The following is an 18,643-nucleotide window of genomic DNA, read 5'->3' as shown; positions in this document are numbered from 1 at the left end:
TCAGCAGGGTGCATGCCCTCCTTCACCACTCCCTAATATGCAGAGCTGGATGTTAACAGCAGATGGTTTTCTCTGAAGCCCACAAGAAACAAGATCAGAGACTAGCAAGCCTTGTTTCAACCTCCAAGCAGTAGTTTGTATGTCCCATGATGTGTTGGCAGTAGATTTTATCCAACTGGTTTGCCTTTATGTATGGTGAATGTCCAACTGTGGCCTTGAATAGCAAAGCTGAGATGGGATAAGAAAGATGAGGGACCAGGGAGAGGTGGTCAAAGCTTCCTTCTGTACTTCCATCCATGCCCAGCTTTTTACTATGTCAAATTCCACCTTGAGGTTGAAGAGCTCTACCTACAGTTCAAGTCCTCAGGTTGTACTGGGTCCTATCAACTTGTAAACTTATGATTTTAAAACCTTACCAGAAGGTATTTTTGCTAATAGGGTCTTGTTTCACAGGGCTGCTTGCTAAGCTTTTACTACTGAGTTCTACTGTATGTAGATTTAGTTTGGAGAAATGGCCAAGTGCAGCTGTAGAGGAGGAAATAGCCCAGAGAAGAGTCTAGAGATGGGGCTGTATGACACAGACTTCTTCCCTTGGGCAATATCAGGATCAAAAGCCTGCGGAGCCTGAGAGTTTTGAGACCTGAGGTGAAACCAGCTCTAGTGGGAGTGGGGCTGATATAAACAATATTTGCCTTCAAATCTCCAGAAGCAAGACAAATGTGATTTGCTGTGCAGACAAACACACTCTCTTACAGAGCCTGGTAACTGATTGTTTTGCTGGTCTGGCAGGGCTGGGTCCATAATATTGCATTTGCATGTTCAACACTCCTGTACTAGAAAGGCACAAATATAACTGATTTGTCTTCTGACAAAAGCCAATGAAGGAGATCTATGGGATGGCTGAAGACTCTTGTCCTGAAATAAAGGATTTGCTGGGGATGTGTCATATGGTACATGAGGCGAAAAGGGGCGGAATGAATTGTTTCCCAAAAAAGCTGTAGATGTATGCACTTCCTGAGGGATGCAGTACTTGGCACATGGATCCATCAGTGCATGCAGCCTGCTCCTCATACAGGGACAGCAATCCTCCTTTGTGCTCCAGAGTCCTCCATGCATGCATGCACCTTGCATCTCTTGTCGCTTTAGGATTTTTAAAAGCAGCATTTATAGCATCTCTGTGAGCATGACTCAACTGCTCTTGTTCTGTGGAGGAAAAAAGTGAGGAACAGGGGCTGTATGGCTCACATAACTTGTCTTGAAACACTGGAGGAGGGAAAAATTTCTTGCATTTGAAGTATCAAGAGAAAATCAGCAGCCATCCTGGCATCTGTACCTAGATGACGAGTGAGTTTTGCAGTACAGGAGAGCTACTGGTTCTCCACACTGTGACTATTTGTATGTATGGTAGTGCTCCTCCAAACAATGTCCCTTTAATGTCATCCTGTCCCCCATGTGTTTTAATTCACTGCTGGAAAGGCTCTTTTGCATGACTCCTTCTACCCTCCCTCACCTAAATGTCATCCAGTCATGCCCACTTACTGCTATACTAAGTGTCCATTCCCATCAGGGTGCTACCTGAAAACCTTTCTCTTGGCAGGCATTTAGTTAATCAATTGGTTTCTCTTCAAAAGCTCTTTTAAAATAAATTATTCAGCCTCCAGATCTGTTTCTGTCCTCTGGACTCCCATCAGGAGAGCATCAGGGCTGTGGCAGCAATGTACTGGGAGTTCAGGGCTCCAGCCTTCACTTGATGTCTGCTGGTTTGAAAGGGTCTTGTCCTGATGGGTAGAAAAATTGTCTGACACTCCAAATCTGAGATGGAAGTGAGGAATCCAGTAGTACACCAAATTCTACTGCCATTCACACCTTTAAAGTATTTTCCCAAATGTCTTCCCTCACATGGTGCTTCAGGTTGAGGCAAGTTGTCTTTGAGTTTGAGATCTGAAGAAGGTTCTGTCCGTAATATTGAATCCTACTTGTTTTTAGGCTGTTACTCCTCAATATACATTCATTATTAAAAAAATAAAATAGGCTTTTCATGATGATCCTTGACCTCAAATTGTAGATAAATCACCCACAGGACTTAATAATAGCAAGGGCTTATCTGAGCAAGAGCTATATTTGTCTTTCTAAGAAACTTCATGAAGCCTAGAAACTCGCCACCCATTACTGGGACCAAAAAGTTACTGGTTGGTATAAAAAGAAAAAAAAAGTCAGGATAAGCCTGTGGAAACCATCCAAGCATGTCAGAGGCAAGAACAGCTCTTGATTTCAGAGCTGGAGGCTACAAATAGCATTGAAATAAATGCTGTTGGCAAACCACCCTTACAGCTGTTTTTCGACATGTCTCAACAACACAGAGAGGCTGTGCTGAAACCGCTGTCTGCGTGCCACAGAGCATGTGGTGCTCATGCTGTTGAGCTCCGTCCTGCATGGCACTCAATGTCCTTCTTGCTGAGCGCAAGCACTGTGCTGGCAAAGCGTTTTTTGGCGCCACTGATTCATTGGTTTTGCACAACTCCAGAATGGAAAAGTACCCATTACTGGGACGAAGTCCCTTGGTGGGCAGCCAGCATTTAGTTGCACTTAGGATTTGCTTGTTGGGTTATTGCATGTGTGGAGGAGAGTGTGTTGTGGTTTTGGAGGGTTTCTTTGTGTTGTGTTTTTGGTTTTTTTTGATACCTGGAGATGAAGCCTCCAATATATTGGTGTTCTCACAGAGATGCTGTTTTGTCATCTAGTAGTGCCAACTATCAATAGTAAGAAGGCTTCTGGTTGGGATTGTGGCTTATTGAGGACCTTTCAGCTAATGAAGAATAACTGGTGATTTATTTCTGTTGTTTAGAGGCTTTTGTTTTCTTGGTGGTTTTGAAGGTTATTTCGTCTTATCTTGGGTACCAAAACTTTACCACCACCTATTTGGGCTGGCTTTGTTTTTTAAGGACTCTGAAGTGCTTTGGTTTTTACTGCTTGTGCTGCTGAAATCAAGTAGTGTTTCATTTGCTGTATACCTTATGCACATTCACCTATTAAAATATGGCCAGTTAACCTATCTGCTGGTCCGATTGAAAGTAACAAATAATCACAATTAACATCTTCTATCAGACCTGGAGGAAGGACATTGAAATAAATGTGTAAGGTTAGGTAGTCTTTCATTAAATCAAACTTCAGATTTTTTTTTTTGTGCAGTATAACAATAATGAGGTCTCAATTCCTGTATCTAGTTATTAAATTTATAATGGCTTTTTGCTTATGGGTTTATCCTGTTGTCTAAGGCAATACTTCTGTTTATTTGTTTTATGTTTCTTCTCTTCCTTTCAGTCCAGCTGAGCTGTTTCCAGAAGTGCTGGATATGGATGCTTTCTCAAATACCTAGAATCCCTTGGGATTAAAGATACACTTTATTTTCTTTTTTAAACAGTATCATGACTGCCTCATGGTGACCTGGCATGATGGGACATCAGTGCTGATATCAATGTACTGACAGATCCCACACTAAGTCTCATACTTCCAAAGTGCATCCTTTTACAGGAAGGATAATACAGTTTTTCAGGTATCACCCTAATCATGCTTTGTGGTTTTAGTCCAATTATTGGCTCACAAGGAGACAGATACTGGAAAGGAGAGATAAGGGAGGGGAAAAAAAAAAAAATTAAATTATGCTCAGGTTTCCAAAAATATTCTTAAAGCTTGCTGATGAAGCAGAGGTCAAGTCCTTCAGTACAGCTCAACACACAGTGCCAGAGGTGTGCGGTGGCTGTGGTTACACTTCGGAACAAATTTGATTCTTCTGTGCAACCTTTTGTTAACCTCTTCAACATACAAATGATGCAGTGATTTTTAATTTTTTTTTAAAGGCCTGACAAGGTGGCTAATTAGAAGAAAAATACAGTGTAGTGATGTCAAGCTATAGCAAGGCTACCCTGCTTTAACTAAGCACGCTTTCATAATCTTCATTAAGGAAGATCTAAAGATCTTGACTCCATTTGGAAGCACTTGCAATTGATCTCTGAGCACAAAAAATAGTCAAAATTAGTTCATCTGTGGGTAATTTTCTAGAAATTACTTGCTGTATCTCTGTAGCAGGAAGAAATTAACAGTAGCCTGAATGTTTGCAAGGTATGAGCCTATCAAACCAAGCATGAATAGAAGGAACAGTTTCTAGAAACCCTGCACAAGGCCTGTCTGTGGCTTTTGGTAGATGTTGGCATGGTTTATATAGGACACAGATTTTGAAGTGAAATCATTGCTTTGCACCCCAGGGCTTTCTTTGCTTCAGCACTGGTTTCTTAAGAAACTGTGTCCATTTGCACTGGACCACTGCAAACCTGGATTTGGGTTTTAGACATAACATGCTTGAATGTATTGTATCAAGGAGGAAAACCCTTCAAAGAAGCTGGAAGGAGCCAGAGAGAGATACAAGCAGAAAGATTATGCACTTATCTGGTTATTGCAGTTTTGCTGTAAAACCTTTTTTAAAAAATAAAAAAATTAGCACTGAACGCAGCAAGTAATTTCTGTACCAGCAACTGCCCCACTTGGCTGCATCTCTGCTCAAAACATGTTGAATTTAGTCTTCAGCTCACTCTCTTGGAGGGAGACAGAGACAGGCTTGGACAATGGAAATATCTGTTACTTGGATTCTCCCTTCTCATGAAAACGTCGCATTGTAAGGGATGTGGACTCCTGATGCAGATTAATCCTGCCTCCACAGTGGTGCCAGGGGTACCTCCAGGAATAGGCAGCATCTGATTTTAGGGGACAGGGTTAAATCTGCTTTCCAGGATTTCTGGTTGACCTTTATTGGGTAATGTCATTGCTCAGTTCCCTCAAGGCTAGGATCGACTGAGGTGTTTAGAAACTGAGGAGGGCAGCTTTGTGCATTGATGATGGACTTATTTGGAGATGCAGTTATTTATATCAGGGTGACTGGCTCTGGCCAGGTTAGGAGCTTACCTTACATGCTAACCATAAGATGATGTTTTTGCCTGGAAGGCTTATAATCTACTTTTCGAAAGCCTCTGACATGCAGGGAGCTGGGCTGTCAAGTAATAGCGTTGTGGTGTTATTGAGACTACCCAGCACACGTAATCATGGGGCATGATGTTACAGAGAGTGCTTCTGCTGACGTCCATGCTGTTCGCTGATTCAGAGTAGCCAGAGATGTTCATCCATCTGTGATGCTCTTCAAGAGGATGCTCTTCTCTTCTAGAGGTGGTGTGATGAGGATGACATTATAGTTCCTATGTGTGTATTTGGATTGTCGGACCTTAAGTGATAGCCTGTCCTTAAAACAGTTTTATAATGCTGCTTCCTCTGCACAGCTGCAGTTTTTCAACACAGATCTGGCCAGAGTTTTGTACATTTATTTAACTTGTGTTTGGGATCAAGTTCCTGGGAAAGGAATGGATGTGCTTTTTATCTGAGCAGCTACACACAGCCCTGGCAGAAGTCAGTTAAGTTTTGCCCTTCTTGAAGGGTGAAGCATGATCTGCAGGTTCTGTAGCAGCTATAGATAAAGCAGGGGTGGGCTATTCCACTCCTAGAGCTGAGATTAACTCCATGGAGAGACAAGCTCAGTGGTGTCTGAGAGCTGAAGATGGTACATTCACAGTGAGCTGGGTTTTAAAACGCAAAGAAAATCTCAGTTTTTGACTCACTGCAACCTGTATTTTAGCATTGCCCCTAAGATGCATGAACATCATTACTAGCTGTACATGGCCAAAGTTGTCCAGTCTGGCAAACAGAAATTCCATCCTCAAAAGGCTGTTTTCCTATTTGGCTTTCATTTATCATCTCTGCGTGCAGTCTCTGCTCTGTTTAAACTTGCTTTTCCCCAGTCCAGCTGATGAAGGCTCTTGCCACCTCAGATCTCATGTTTGGCTCCATGTTTCCTTTGAGCATCTCCAGCAGTGGAGGCTGGGACTCCTGCTCCTTAACCTAAAGTTAAGATTTCCTCTGCATCTCAAACCTACTGCATCTCAGGAGAGCTGGTGTCCAAGTGAGGCTTGACCCTGGCCCTGAGAAACCACAATACACTGAAAAGAAGCAAGAAATGTTTTTTTTCTTATTATCAAACAGCATGAGCCTGTGTCCTCTCCAGGTCAGGACTCTGCTGTGCCAGAGTTTGGTATACAGGTAAGATGTGAGAAGACCTTGGTCACATTGGTCCACCTCTACAGAGGTGGAATACTGTTACAGTCATGCTTGTTTCCCTTCATTAGCCCTGATTCATGCAATATGAGCTCTTCTTTGTGTAAGTGGGTAACAGCAGTGTTGTCCTACCTTTTTTGTTGGGTTTTACACTGATTGCTTAGTGGTGGTAGTCCAACCTGCTCTTTCAATTCTCTCTTAACCTGAGAGGTGATTTACCACTTAACATAATTTGCTTTTTTTTTTTCTATTCCTTGTATGTCCACATCCCTGGTGAGACTGCTTATAGGGGCATGGGTTCAATTGCTGCTTGATGTGGTGTCACATCGTGAGCTGGGACTTGCATTGCATCTACCCAGCAACCCTTCCTGACTTAGGCTGGTGGTCTTGCGTTGCCCTTCAGTTTCTCTAGCTCAGCTGTCTCCAGTTTGAAGGCTACCTATTTTATTTCCTTGTCATTACTGCAGTCTACAAAAGCAAATATTGAGCATTACTCTGTACAGAGAGGATCACCTTGCAGTGTTATCCTGAGGAAACCTGAGCTACTTGAGGCGGGGAAACCCAAGATGCTGCAAGCAACCCAAGGAGATGGAGCAGGTCTGCCTGGGTGGGATCTTTATGTGGCTGCTGCTCCCTGCTGACAGATCTGGGCATTGTGAATATATTGCAAAAAGTTTTTTCAGCTCGACCTTGCATGACCCGGCGTTGGGCTGTGCAAGAGGGTGTGATGGGGGCGTTGCCTCTGTCTTCTCCTAGACAAGTCAGGCTTTGATTGGAAGCTTTTTTTAGGAAAATAACGCGCCTCTGTGTTGCCTTTGAACAAACAGAAAAATGAGCTAGCATTGATGCATGGCGTGAGCCAGAGGAATTCAATAGAGCGATATGGGAGCTGTGTGACGGTTGCGTTGTTGACATTTGGTCTGATTATTTTACCCCAAAGGTTTGCTGACCTGAGCATGTAAGGTGATAAGCTAATAAGAAAACATTCTCAGAGGCACTTTAAACTCTCAAGCAGTTTTTTGTATTTATTGTTGCTTGTGTGGTGCATTTAGGTCTTTGTTTTCAGTTATCCCTCTTTCTAAGCCTTGAGTAATTCCTGAAAGTCATGGGTTGTGAATGCTCATTGTGTCTTGATGGAAGCTTACTGATCCTGGTGGTGGCAGAGATGAATGGAAAAACAAGATTTTACAGGTGCTCTAAACCTAAAAGCAAAATTGGAAAAAAATAATTAAAATAGCTTTATTTTTATGCGCTCAAGTGTGGAAAACTTGCCAGCTTAAGGCTATTTAAAAAAAAATTGTTTTTAGAACTAACTCGAGCATTTGCTATAGAGAAAATAAACTGATTTTTAGGCTGAGTAATGGATGATGTTACTGAATGAGTAGATGTGGAAATAAAATGTGTGCTACAGAACCGGTGGTCTAATTTTCTCCCTGGTAGAGATAATACTCTCTTTTATGGGCTTTCTTCTTTCTCTAATGGCATTGTAATAACTGTTTGCTTGGAAAATTATGTGAATGAAGAACTGTTAAGGTGGTGCAGGTATCTCTATATATAACTTGTGGATATAAAATTGGCATCACATTAACAATTGCTTTCTGGCGATCTTCAGCAATCCACTATTTGGAGGAATGCAATGGTAAGCAAATGGCTCATACACTAATTTTTGCATCAGACCTTGAGTTAGTCACGTTTCTGGTATTGCAGGTCACCATAACTCTGTGTTGAACTCTATCCTGTGTGTAAAAGAACCTTTGGTGGTGTCAAATGCATTGGCTATTTTCCGGCTTCAGTGAGATGCAATTCTACCTGATGGACACTGGTTACAGCAGTGTGACTGGCCAGTGTGTAATCTGCAAAACAAGATTTCTTTGGCTTCCTAATATCTCTAACCAGCATCCTTGCTGACACTGCTTTCTAAACATTTCTGCTTACTACTAATCTCTCATTGCTCTTTTTTTTCCCATAGCTGGCACCAGAAAACACTCTGATGTCCTTCCAGAAGGCAGTGGAGCAGAAGATGTATGGAGTCCAAGCTGACGTTATACTGAGGTAAGCCAGTGTGCTGGTAGGTCTGAGACTCTCTGTGGATGGCCCAAACCGTTCTGGTGGTTCTTTTCTATCTTTTGTGTGTCTGGTCGTTACTGGTTTTTTCCCATTGAAAAGGACTCTCATGGTGAACACATCAATAACTCCTAGCTGTCTGCATTTGTAATGCACAGGTGCTACTGACTGTTGCACTGAGATGAACATAGAATAACAGAGTGTTTTGGGTTGAAAGCGACCTCAAAGCTCATCCAGTCCAACCCCTGCCATGGGCAGGGACACCTCCCACCAGCCCAGGCTGCTCAAAGCCCCATCCAACCTGGCCTTGAACACTGCCAGGGAGGGGGCATCCACAGCTTCCCTGGGCAACCTGTGCCAGTGTCTCACCACCCGCAGAGTGAAGAATTTTTTCCTTGATGATGATTAAATGTGAAGTTGTCCAGGTGGGGGAACCTGGATAACTCTGTCATGAAATGAATATTCCTTTGCAGAAAGACTGTAGTTTATTGTAGAGATTCCTTTATTGCAGTGAAGCGCAGTAGCTGGTTTCTAGCCTGACTTGAAGTCAGCAGGTTTTGGGAAGAGACAGAACAGCTTAAATATTACTTTTGCTGGGATGCTTCTGGTGCAGAGAGAGCAGAGATCTCAAACTGACTTGATTGCACTGCAAGTCTTCAGAAGGGTTTTTACCAGCCTTGGAAAACTGTCACTAGAGTTTAGCAGCCCAGGAGTAAGCAATTTCTTCCCTGCCTTGCATGTCACTAATGCTGGGTGAAGAAGGAACTAATGATACTGTTGACTGTCAAAAAGTCATTCCTTGCAGGCAGATGTGGAGCTGTATTGACAAGGCCAATTTAGAGAGGGTTATTTCAAGAGCCATGCTTTGTTTCAGGAGCTTGATAATTCTTTAATATTCTTATTCCTTTTTTGAATAGTGCTTTTGCATGTATTATGTAGATGTGCAAGAAGGCAGAACTATCATGAAAGGAACAGTAATGCCTTATCTTGGTGATCCCTCAGTCTGTCTCAGTTTCAGTTATAAATACAAATAAGACTCAAAGCTGAAATTTTCATTTTCCCTGTCTGCTTTGGAGGTTGGTGTTGATAAAAAGATATTTTTGCCTGGTGGAAGATGGGCTCCTGAAGTTTAACCATTAGGGTGCTTTTTTAATTATTATTTTGTATAATTACATGAAAGCAAATGATACAAAAACTAAAGGAATTTCTTCCCTCCTAGGGAGTGGAATGCCATCACAGAAGGTTGAAAGATTAATTGGGATGTTTGCAATACAATTCTTCTTTCAAGAATCAGTTCATTTACTGTTATGAAGGGACAACAACTTGGCTGTCCACACTTGCAAATAAGCACTTGGCTCATGCAGTGGCTGAATTGGTTGCTTCCCTGGCCAAGAGGAAAGGTGGTCTTTTGGGAGGAGAAGAGCTGGAAAAACTCTGAACTTCCCTTGTCGCCAACCATCAGCCATTCCAGAGGAGCACTCCAAGAATCTCGTAGCTTAAACAATGCCCAGTTGTCTGAGGCCCTCTTTAGGAGACCCAAGTTTCTTTGTAAAAAGAGGATTCCAGTAACTTTCAGGCCAAAAAGTGGGCTATCAATACAGCTGGTAGCAATTTTGAGAAGGGTCTGTGTTACCACTGCTGTCCTTATACCTTTGAAAGATGTTCTTTGCGTGTGACTTGATGCATCCACACCACTTGGGATGTCCCCAGGTTGTCCCTCCTAGGATGTCTCCATGTTCCTCTGGGCACATATCATCCATGGGTGGGCTGCTTGAACATACTCGGACCTATCACATCCTGCTTGCTACCCGATACACACCACAGACTGGGTGGCCCCGGTTATGAAGCCAACTTTGCTTCAAGTGGCAGGAGTGTAGTATCAGTATGTGTTTCTCTCTCATTTTCTATCTTCTCCCACACCTCTTCTCCTAAAGTTCTGCTTTCTGTATCTGAATTCTTTTTTCCAACCTGCGCCTGCTAATACATTGTGGTTAGCCTTGGGTAGTGCTGAGTGACTCCGTAAGGGAAGGAATTACACGAGAGGGAGTAAATGTTAAGTGCCCCATAGGATTTCTGCATTGTGGTTAAGACTTAGCAGTATCTGATGATGCTCTGCTCCTATCTCCCTTAAATACTCCATGCTCTTAATTCTGCAATCGTATAGCGTTTGGTTTTTTTTAATTTGTATTTATTAAAAACCCTTCTGATTGCAGCAGTCTGGTGTGCTGCTGAGCATGGTGCTGCTGTGTCAGCATGTTGGTTTGGGTTGGGAAGTAGTTGGCACAGTGCACGCTAGAAATAACAAATAAAGGTGCCAGTGACCTTTGATAAGGGACTTCTGCAGGCAATGGTAAAGCTGAGGCAGCGTTTGCTCCATCATCTAAAATTGGCTTTTGTTCTCCCGCTGCCTCTGAGGGTGAATGCTTTGGGTTGTCTCCTAATTCAAATGGGGTTTGTATTTTAACCCTGTCTCCTGTCCAGACTTTTTGAGTCTCCTATTATGAAGGTGGGTTTTTTGATTTGGAAAATGTCATTATAATCAGGCTGGCTGTGCTGGGTTTATCTTGATAGCTGAGTGTGGTCAACTGTTCCCCTGCCCTTGGTAGAAACAGTCACTGCCCTGTGTGGTATGACTGCTGATCCAGTCACAGAAAATTGGGCTAGAAGAAAGTTTAAAAAGCCTTTTGGGTTTCCCAGAACCATTGTTCTGTAATATCTAGGTGGCTTAAAAACATGGCATGCATTTGGCTATTTAATTCCATCTGAGAGGTGGGTTTTCTTTAAGATGCACAAAATTAACAACTCATGTGAGCGTGACTGTTCCCTGAAACCAGTTTTCAATTCGAAAAGGCAATTTCAGAGCAATTTTTATAGCTTAGTGCCCTTGCATTTTGCTGAAAGTCCATGAACATTAAGTTTCTGTATAGTCTGCAAACCTTTGAAAATCTTACTCATCATCTACTATTAACAATTTGAGAATAGTCTGTGTGTGTCTGTGCATACAGAGTATGGACAATCTCTGACATTATTGGGAGCTACAGACACTACAGAAGGCTTTGGTGTTAGCATGAGCATTCAGGATGGGTGTTCTTGTCCAAGCTACCTGAGTTTGACGCTTTAGAAATTTGGAGAGGATAATTGGGAGGAGGGAGAGGGGGATGGATAAGGTTTATTATGTCAGCATTTCAATAACTGCAAACATCTAGCAGGTATCTAAGAGACCTCTTCCTCAGAGTGCATCTCATTTCAACTGGTCTTGAGGATGTAGGGGGTGTGTTAAGCTGGTTGATATCTTCACAATGACTTTGATGTGAGGCCATGAGGGAGACTGGAGTGAGAACAGGACATTTTGCTAGTACTGTGTATGTGGTTGTGCATCTCCACCTGTAATGGGGCTTCTGACTGTCTCTGCAGCTATGATGGAGTTCCATTTCTGATGCATGACAAGACACTCAGGAGAACAACCAATGTGGAAGAAGTGTTCCCAGAGCGGGCCTACGAGCACTCCTCCATGTTCAACTGGACTGACCTGGAAAAGCTTAATGCTGGAGAGTGGTTCCTACAGGTGTGTATGGCCATCGAGAGGATGTTCTGGAGCCATGGGCTCAGAACCTCATGCCTAAACCTTTTGAGGTTGAGAGGTGTAGATCCATCTGCTTGGTATAGTGGTCTGAAGTACAGCTAGACCAAGAATCTAGGAACCACATTTAGTTCTGTCCTCTGCTAAACTTAGTGTATCTTTTAGACCAAGTCTAAGTTTAGCAGAGCACCGCCTGGATGAAGGGGTCTTAATGCCTGGTTGACACCACAAAGAACTTCAAGATCTCTAGGAGGGCAAACGTGGTTATAAAGAGAACAGAAAAGGCAGCATATTTTATGCTGTTGCATTTTATTTTATTTACTTTTGGGGACAATTGTCTTTACAAAGGAAATGCAAGAAATTCAGACTTCAAAGTCCAGGGTGGAAGGAATTGCTGTGGGATGGGCTTGACCCATCCTTTGACATATAGTCAGGTTGCAGGTGGGATTTCTCTTTGCCAGGCTGCTCTCCAGCCTGTAGCTATGACCTTCTTGGAGAGCCTTAGCTGTGGTCTGGAAGGAGAGCTGCAGCACTCAGGCACGCTCAGCACTGAGTGCACTCAGCTGCAGCCCTCAGGCTTGCTGAGGCATTGCTGCAATGATGTGAGCTCAGGTACCCCTTTCACATGCCTGCTTGAAGCTCTCTGATTGCTCACTTGGTAGAAGCCTGAAACCATCATAGCTTCATTGCTGTTCTGACCTGAGCTGGTGTGGTGGGGATGTCTATGTATTATGTGCTGCTGCACAGAACCTTGACCTGCAGATGTGGGAGTGGGAATGTAGGGGAACTGCTGCTTGCCAGATAAGAAAGGCTAAGACAGCATCCAGAAGGCTGCTTTTTGGGATGTACTTTGAAGCAGTCATTCCCAAATGTCCTTAAGGCAGGAACCCATCTCTTCCAACAGTCCATAGCTCCTCTGCAATCGCTCTTAGTTATATAATAGCTGATACTTTTTATTTTTGAATCCTTGGTGATCAGGTATATAGTGTGTGAAAGTACAGTTTTAGTTTATTACCTTGGAAAATTATATTACTGCCCTCTAGCTCTGATCTTCTCCTGGAAATGAGATGGCTTGCCTAGTATACCTTGCTTTCAGTAAGGATCTGTGATGTCCCCCTGGATAGGGAAACTGAAGCACAGAGCTTCAGCAAGCTGCAAGGTAGTCATCAGGTGCAGCTGTCAGCATTTTCCACTGCTGCCAAGGTGAGGCATAAAAGTGTCTTCACCTGTATTGGAGGAGTCTGGGCTTTGTGACACTAATGCTGGGATGTGCTTTGCTTTCAGAATGACCCTTTCTGGACAGCTGGATCTCTCTCAAGGTCTGACTACTTGGAAGCTGCCAACCAGTCAGTCTGCAAGCTTGCAGATATGTTAGAGGTGATCAAGGACAACACATCTCTCATCCTGAACTTCCAGGACCTGCCATCAGCTCATCCCTACTACAGCACTTACATCAACATCACCCTGGAAACCATCCTGGCATCAAGAATTCGGCAACAGGCTGTGAGTTCTGTGGGGTTTATGACGTTTCCAAAATTGCCCTCTTTATGGATTTCCTGAATCCTTAAGTATCTCATTTGATCCATTAGAACACTTGATTTGAAATGACGTTTCATGCCAAGAAGTCATGCTGATAGCATCCTGGACTGTAGTCATGGTTGTACAGCTGCTAGATGGAGGAAAGTGATTATGTGCTGTCTCAGTCAGAGTCCAACCAGCCTTGTTAGCTGTGACTGCTCTGACCACGAGGTCTGGGTCTTCACCTAGCCCATCAGGAGCTTCCTCCGATGCAACCATCTCTTCTGGAGGAAGAGCACTACTTCCCATGTGTCAGAAGGGCATCCAGACTTGGAGACTCTGGATTTCCCTTGGAAACTCTCTCTTCATTACCTGTCTTGAGAAGGAAATCAAGTCCTTTCACTCATCCTGTGCTCTCCCTTGAATACAGGCTGGTTGAAAGTACCATAGTGAGGCTGGGCAGTGGAATGACTACATCACGCACAGCTCGGATACTTCATCTGTACCAGCTGGGTGCCTCTGCATGCACAAACAACTTCAGCAGTGACTTGTGCAGTGATGGGTCCAGGAAGGAGTGGAGCTATTTTTAACTTCCAGCTCTCTTCCTAATGACTGACACTGCCACCAAATTTCTAACTGTGTGCCTGCAGTGACAGCGTTATCCACAAGCCTCTGCTGGCTTGGCTAGATCTGAAGGAGGACCATGCCATCTTCTTGGATACTGGGGTGGAGAGCAGGAAAAAGAGTCAAAACATAGATGTGGGGTTGCGAAGTGATATTTCTCACCTAGGTTGTATGGTTCCATATGGAAAATGCATATGGCTGCATCTGTGCTGCTCTGATACTTTGGTAGATGAGTGCCATTGAGTTACTAAACATGCCAGTGGCACTGCTGAGATCATCTGGTTGGGCCCAGCCTCTGCATGACACAAGCCATAAAACTGCCCAGTTTGATTCCTGCATCCACTTTACATCTGGCAGCTAAGAATGTTAATTTGACATGCTTTCAAAGCACGGTATGAACTTAGGGAAAACCTCATGCTGGGCTGGAGTAGAGATAGCCCTGATAAGAGAGTGAATAAAACCAGTCTTAGCTATGGGATCACAGGAGACTTCTCTTGTATGTCTGCACTGTCAATTCAGCCTCGTGTCCTTAAGTTCTCTGTGCCCTCAAGTGAGCAGGAAGGAGAGGTTTTCAAGGATACACCATGTCTCTTCTCTTGAGCCCTTGGCCTGATCCCTTTGTGTCTCGGCCCTTTTGGCTGGTAAGATTTTGTGTGTTACAGCCCTCTGGGCTTGTGGGCAATCCTGAAATGCATTTGAATAGAGATGTGGGAGGCTGTATCTCCTAGATAATTTGTATGACAAATGAGGCAGTCTCTTGTGTGATTTTTTGCTTCTGGCTTGGTGTAAACTGCCTCACATTATCAGCTTTGTGAAACCTCTTTGCCATAGCCCATTCTCTGTCTCCCTCTCTTCAGGTGATGTGGCTGCCAGACACTGAGAGGCAGCTGGTCAAACATATTGCACCGGGTTTCCAGCAAACTTCAGGCCTGAAGCTGGACGCAGAGCGCCTGAGAGAGAAGGGCATCGTGAAGCTCAACCTGCGTTACACCAAGGTCACGAACGAGGATGTCAGGTATGGTCCTCCATTTGGTCGCTGTGTGATAGCCTGTGTGCACGGTCCACAGCTCTGTGCATCCTTGCAAACCTCATGCTCTGTGTGCATCCCTGGCACAGCAGCATCTTTTCTGATCGTCACAGGCTGTCTTATCTGCACAGAGGTCTTTTCAGATGATCTTGCTCTGAAACTTTGCGATGTGCAATCTTGTCCCTACCCATCACCCAGAATGCAGGCTGTTCTCTGGAGCAGACAGGTGACTGATAATTCTACATGCTAATTCAGTATACAGTTATCCTTTTTGAAATACAAATATATGAATTGTCTGATTCTGATTACACTGTAAGCTCTGGAAAAAAAAATGAAGGCTTTTCACACTGAGTACCTCCAAGTGCTGTTTCAGCTGCTGCCCTTTGCTTCTGTTCATCTGCTTCAGAGGTGCTACCGCAGAATTTTGATTAGCCTGAAGTCTGGGTATGCTTGCAGAAATTTCTCTTTGCAGAGAATTCACCTGTTTCATTACTGTCCTTTGTCAGCTATTTAGAATGGTCAGACTCCTCTTTAATGAGATTGCCATAGCATGGATTTCCTCTCCTGCTTGAACAGTGTGTTAGCTCCCAGCTTTGTCCCCTTCTCAGAAAGGGCAGATTGTCTCTATTAGAGTTTTTCTAGATTTTAGAGTTTGATTTCCACCCCCCCTCCCCCCCAAAAAGAAATGAAACAGGTTTACAGAAGAAAAGTATGTTCAAGGGATTTGTCTTGCCATATATTTGGGCTGGGAGTAGGGAAGAGCTGAGCCTGCAGCTATTTGACAACTTGGTCCAATTTAGCATCGTCCAATGGTGCCTTATGTGGCTGCCAGCAATTGGTCTAGTTGCTTACCCTTATAACCAAGCCTGGGCTTCACCTGCAGGATAATTCCTGCCTGGTTTTCCCCTACCTATTTGCTCTATCTCATGGAGAGGACCATATGCCAAATCTCTTATCTATCCCAGCTCATCAGCCCCAATTGCTCATCAATCCCACCTCAGTTGTCTCCAAAATCAGACCTGTCACCTGAATGTTGCTTGAACCCTTAAGGCCTTGTGGTGCCAGGTCAAACATTGCTGCAGTCCTGCAGTATGATCCAGAGCAGGCTCAGCCAGCCCTGGTTTAACATGATTCTCTCAATCCCCCCCCAAATTCACCATCCGGATGTCACAATAATTGTAACCACCTCTGCCCTTGAGAATCCCTTAGCCTTTGGAGCAGTTTGATCATGTTGTGAACTTTGAGTTGTCCACATCTTGTACAGTGGCCTTCCACCTCTAAGTGCTTTGCAGTTATTAAAATGCAAGAATTAATCTCTGTGCTGTAGATTAGTGCTGCTTCTGCTTCGTAGATAAGGAAACAGAGTAATTTATGCAAATCATATGGGTACAAGGAGTCCACTGTCAGTGACCGGTTTGCTGCTGACAGCTCTTGTACCCCAGCTTGTAGTTTTAGCTTTTGGAAAATAACCTCAGGAGACGGGAAGCTATAACTCTGCGACTGTCCCCAAAAGAAGGACATGGATGTTGGAAATGCAGTCTGTCAGGTTTTAATTAAGTAAATTGCCTACGAAGTGTTACAGGCATCTGAGCCAGATGTTAATTTTACATCAACATGATGAGGCGGTTGTTACAAAAACAAGCTGAGTCTATCATTCGTGAGAAAGTATCTGAGATGCTCTGTGGTCAGACAGGATGCAAGAGATGAAGAAAACTTTCAAGTTCAAACCATTTGATTGCAATGTTCTTGTGTTGCTTATGAAGTGACTGTGCCATGTTGGAAAAAACTATTTAGTACAATTAAAACTCAATAAATCTAGCTGTGATTACAGCAGTGGCTGATGGCAAGAGGTCTCCTTCTGGAGATGAGGGTCTGATGTTTGCTGGGGGACTCACATCTCCTCCTGTCTCTCTCCTGACAGGGACTACGCCATGGCGAACCTGAGTGTGAATCTCTACACTGTGAATGAGCCCTGGCTTTACTCCATTCTGTGGTGCGCTGGTGTCCAGTCGGTCACCTCTGACAGCTCCCATGTCCTTCGCAAGGTGCCTTTTCCCATCTGGCTAATGGTAAGCACGATGCCTGGGAAGGGGCTGTGAACCTCTGGAAGGAGGGGATGCAGTGGAGGGGGGCGTAGAGGTGGCCATTGACTGTTGCAGCTGTATGTCTAGTGGGTTTCTCCAGGAAGGTTTGGTTAGGTTCAATATGCTATTGGGATTGAAGGCTTTCCCTGCCTCTGTGTGCCTGAGCCCTGAGATGGTACTGGATCAATGCTTCTCTTGCACAATTCCTTCCTTCAGTTGGCCTCATCTCTCCCCATATAAGGTTTGGTTTGCATTTGATGCCTCCTTTAACCGACATGGTGACAAACAATGATAAGACAAGGGGTAATGGACACAAGCTGGAACACAGGAGGTTCCACTTAAATTTGAGAAGAAACTTCTTCTCAGTGAGGGTGACAGAGCACTGGAACAGGCTGCCCAGAGAGGTTGTGGAGTCTCCTTCACTGGAGACATTCAAAACCCGCCTGGACGCCTTCCTGTGTAACCTCATCTAGGTGTTCCTGCTCCGGTAGGGGAATTGGACTGGATGATCTTTTGAGGTCCCTTCCAATCCCTAACATTCTGTGATTCTGTGACATGATTTTTCCATTTTCCTCCAATGGAAAAACACCTTTCCAGCCCAGCTGAGCAGCTGTAGAGAGCTGTTAAAGTTGCAGTAGAAGCAGGCACACTGGTAAACCAGCAAACCTGGCTTCTGTTTCAGGCAGGCTTGAAAACTATCTTTTTGCCTATTTTTAATACTGAATGAGGACAAGTGTTAACTCTGGCTACCCTGTTGCTGGACAAGAAACAACCAGAGACCAAACGTAGTCAGTATGATATTAGCCAGTAAAATCTCTGAAAGCTCCTGAAACAAACAAATATTTATGTTGGAGTGGAGGGAAAACAATGTAATCGTTGCTTCAAAGTATTCCCAAAATAAGATTAGCTCTGGAGGTGTAAGCACATGTGATAGAGGGGCTGTTTTCTGATGGCAGGTTCTGTCAGAGGTAGGACACGGGCTGCTGCTCTGACAGGTCTGCTTCAGAAAGGGGAGAATAAGCTGAGCAAAAAATGAATTTTGGACGAATGAGTTAATCTGCATCTTTAGCTGGGGGTAGAAGCAGATTATGCAAATCCACACTGGTGCACATTGAAACTGGAGAATTGAAAAAGGTTTTATAAAGACTGAATCTGTTGCTGGAAGAGATTATCATCATCTGAACTCTGCTGCTGCAAACATCTGTCCTCCACTGCAGCTGGCAGGAGTTGTGTTCACATCACGGGCAGCTTTTTGCTCCAAAAGCTTCTTTGCCAGCGATAAAAAGCAGCTGATACTTGGAACCTTCCTCCAAGGGCTCTCCCATCTGCTGGGTTTCCAACTCTGCTGTGACTGCACACTTTTTTTTTTTTATCACTGGCAGCATAAAAATCCATTTATTTCCTGTATATTGAAGTGTCTGGGCAACGTAATCTAACCAGCTTTGCCATCTGAGCCCCCTCCACCAAGTGGCACATGGCTTGGGAGCTGGAGCAAAGTGGTTGTGTCTGCCAGGCTTTAGCTGCCTGGTGCCCTTAGGGGCTTCATTGGGCTTATCGCCAGTGCAAATTTGTGCTGTGCTTTATTCATTCAGG

The 18,643-nt window shown here is 44.0% G+C and overlaps 1 protein-coding gene across 1 annotated transcript in view; it reads left to right on the top strand.

Moving 5' to 3' along the window:
• The window catches only part of GDPD5 (glycerophosphodiester phosphodiesterase domain containing 5), a gene marked incomplete at its 3' end in the record, with an annotated part of 96,024 nt that extends 78,989 nt beyond the window's left edge, over window positions 1-17,035 (top strand). Inside the window, exons 8-12 of the mRNA XM_010185826.1 lie at window positions 8,123-8,205; window positions 11,632-11,782; window positions 13,082-13,300; window positions 14,797-14,954; window positions 16,888-17,035. Coding sequence (XP_010184128.1) covers window positions 8,123-8,205; window positions 11,632-11,782; window positions 13,082-13,300; window positions 14,797-14,954; window positions 16,888-17,035 — 759 coding nt within the window. The remainder of the gene's footprint in view (window positions 1-8,122; window positions 8,206-11,631; window positions 11,783-13,081; window positions 13,301-14,796; window positions 14,955-16,887) is intronic.
• Between the last annotated feature and the right edge of the window lie 1,608 nt (window positions 17,036-18,643).

Source organism: Mesitornis unicolor, unplaced genomic scaffold (genome assembly GCF_000695765.1).
Source record: "Mesitornis unicolor isolate BGI_N332 unplaced genomic scaffold, ASM69576v1 scaffold5026, whole genome shotgun sequence".
NCBI lineage: Eukaryota > Metazoa > Chordata > Aves > Mesitornithiformes > Mesitornithidae > Mesitornis > Mesitornis unicolor.
This window is presented reverse-complemented; position numbering and strand designations above follow the sequence as displayed.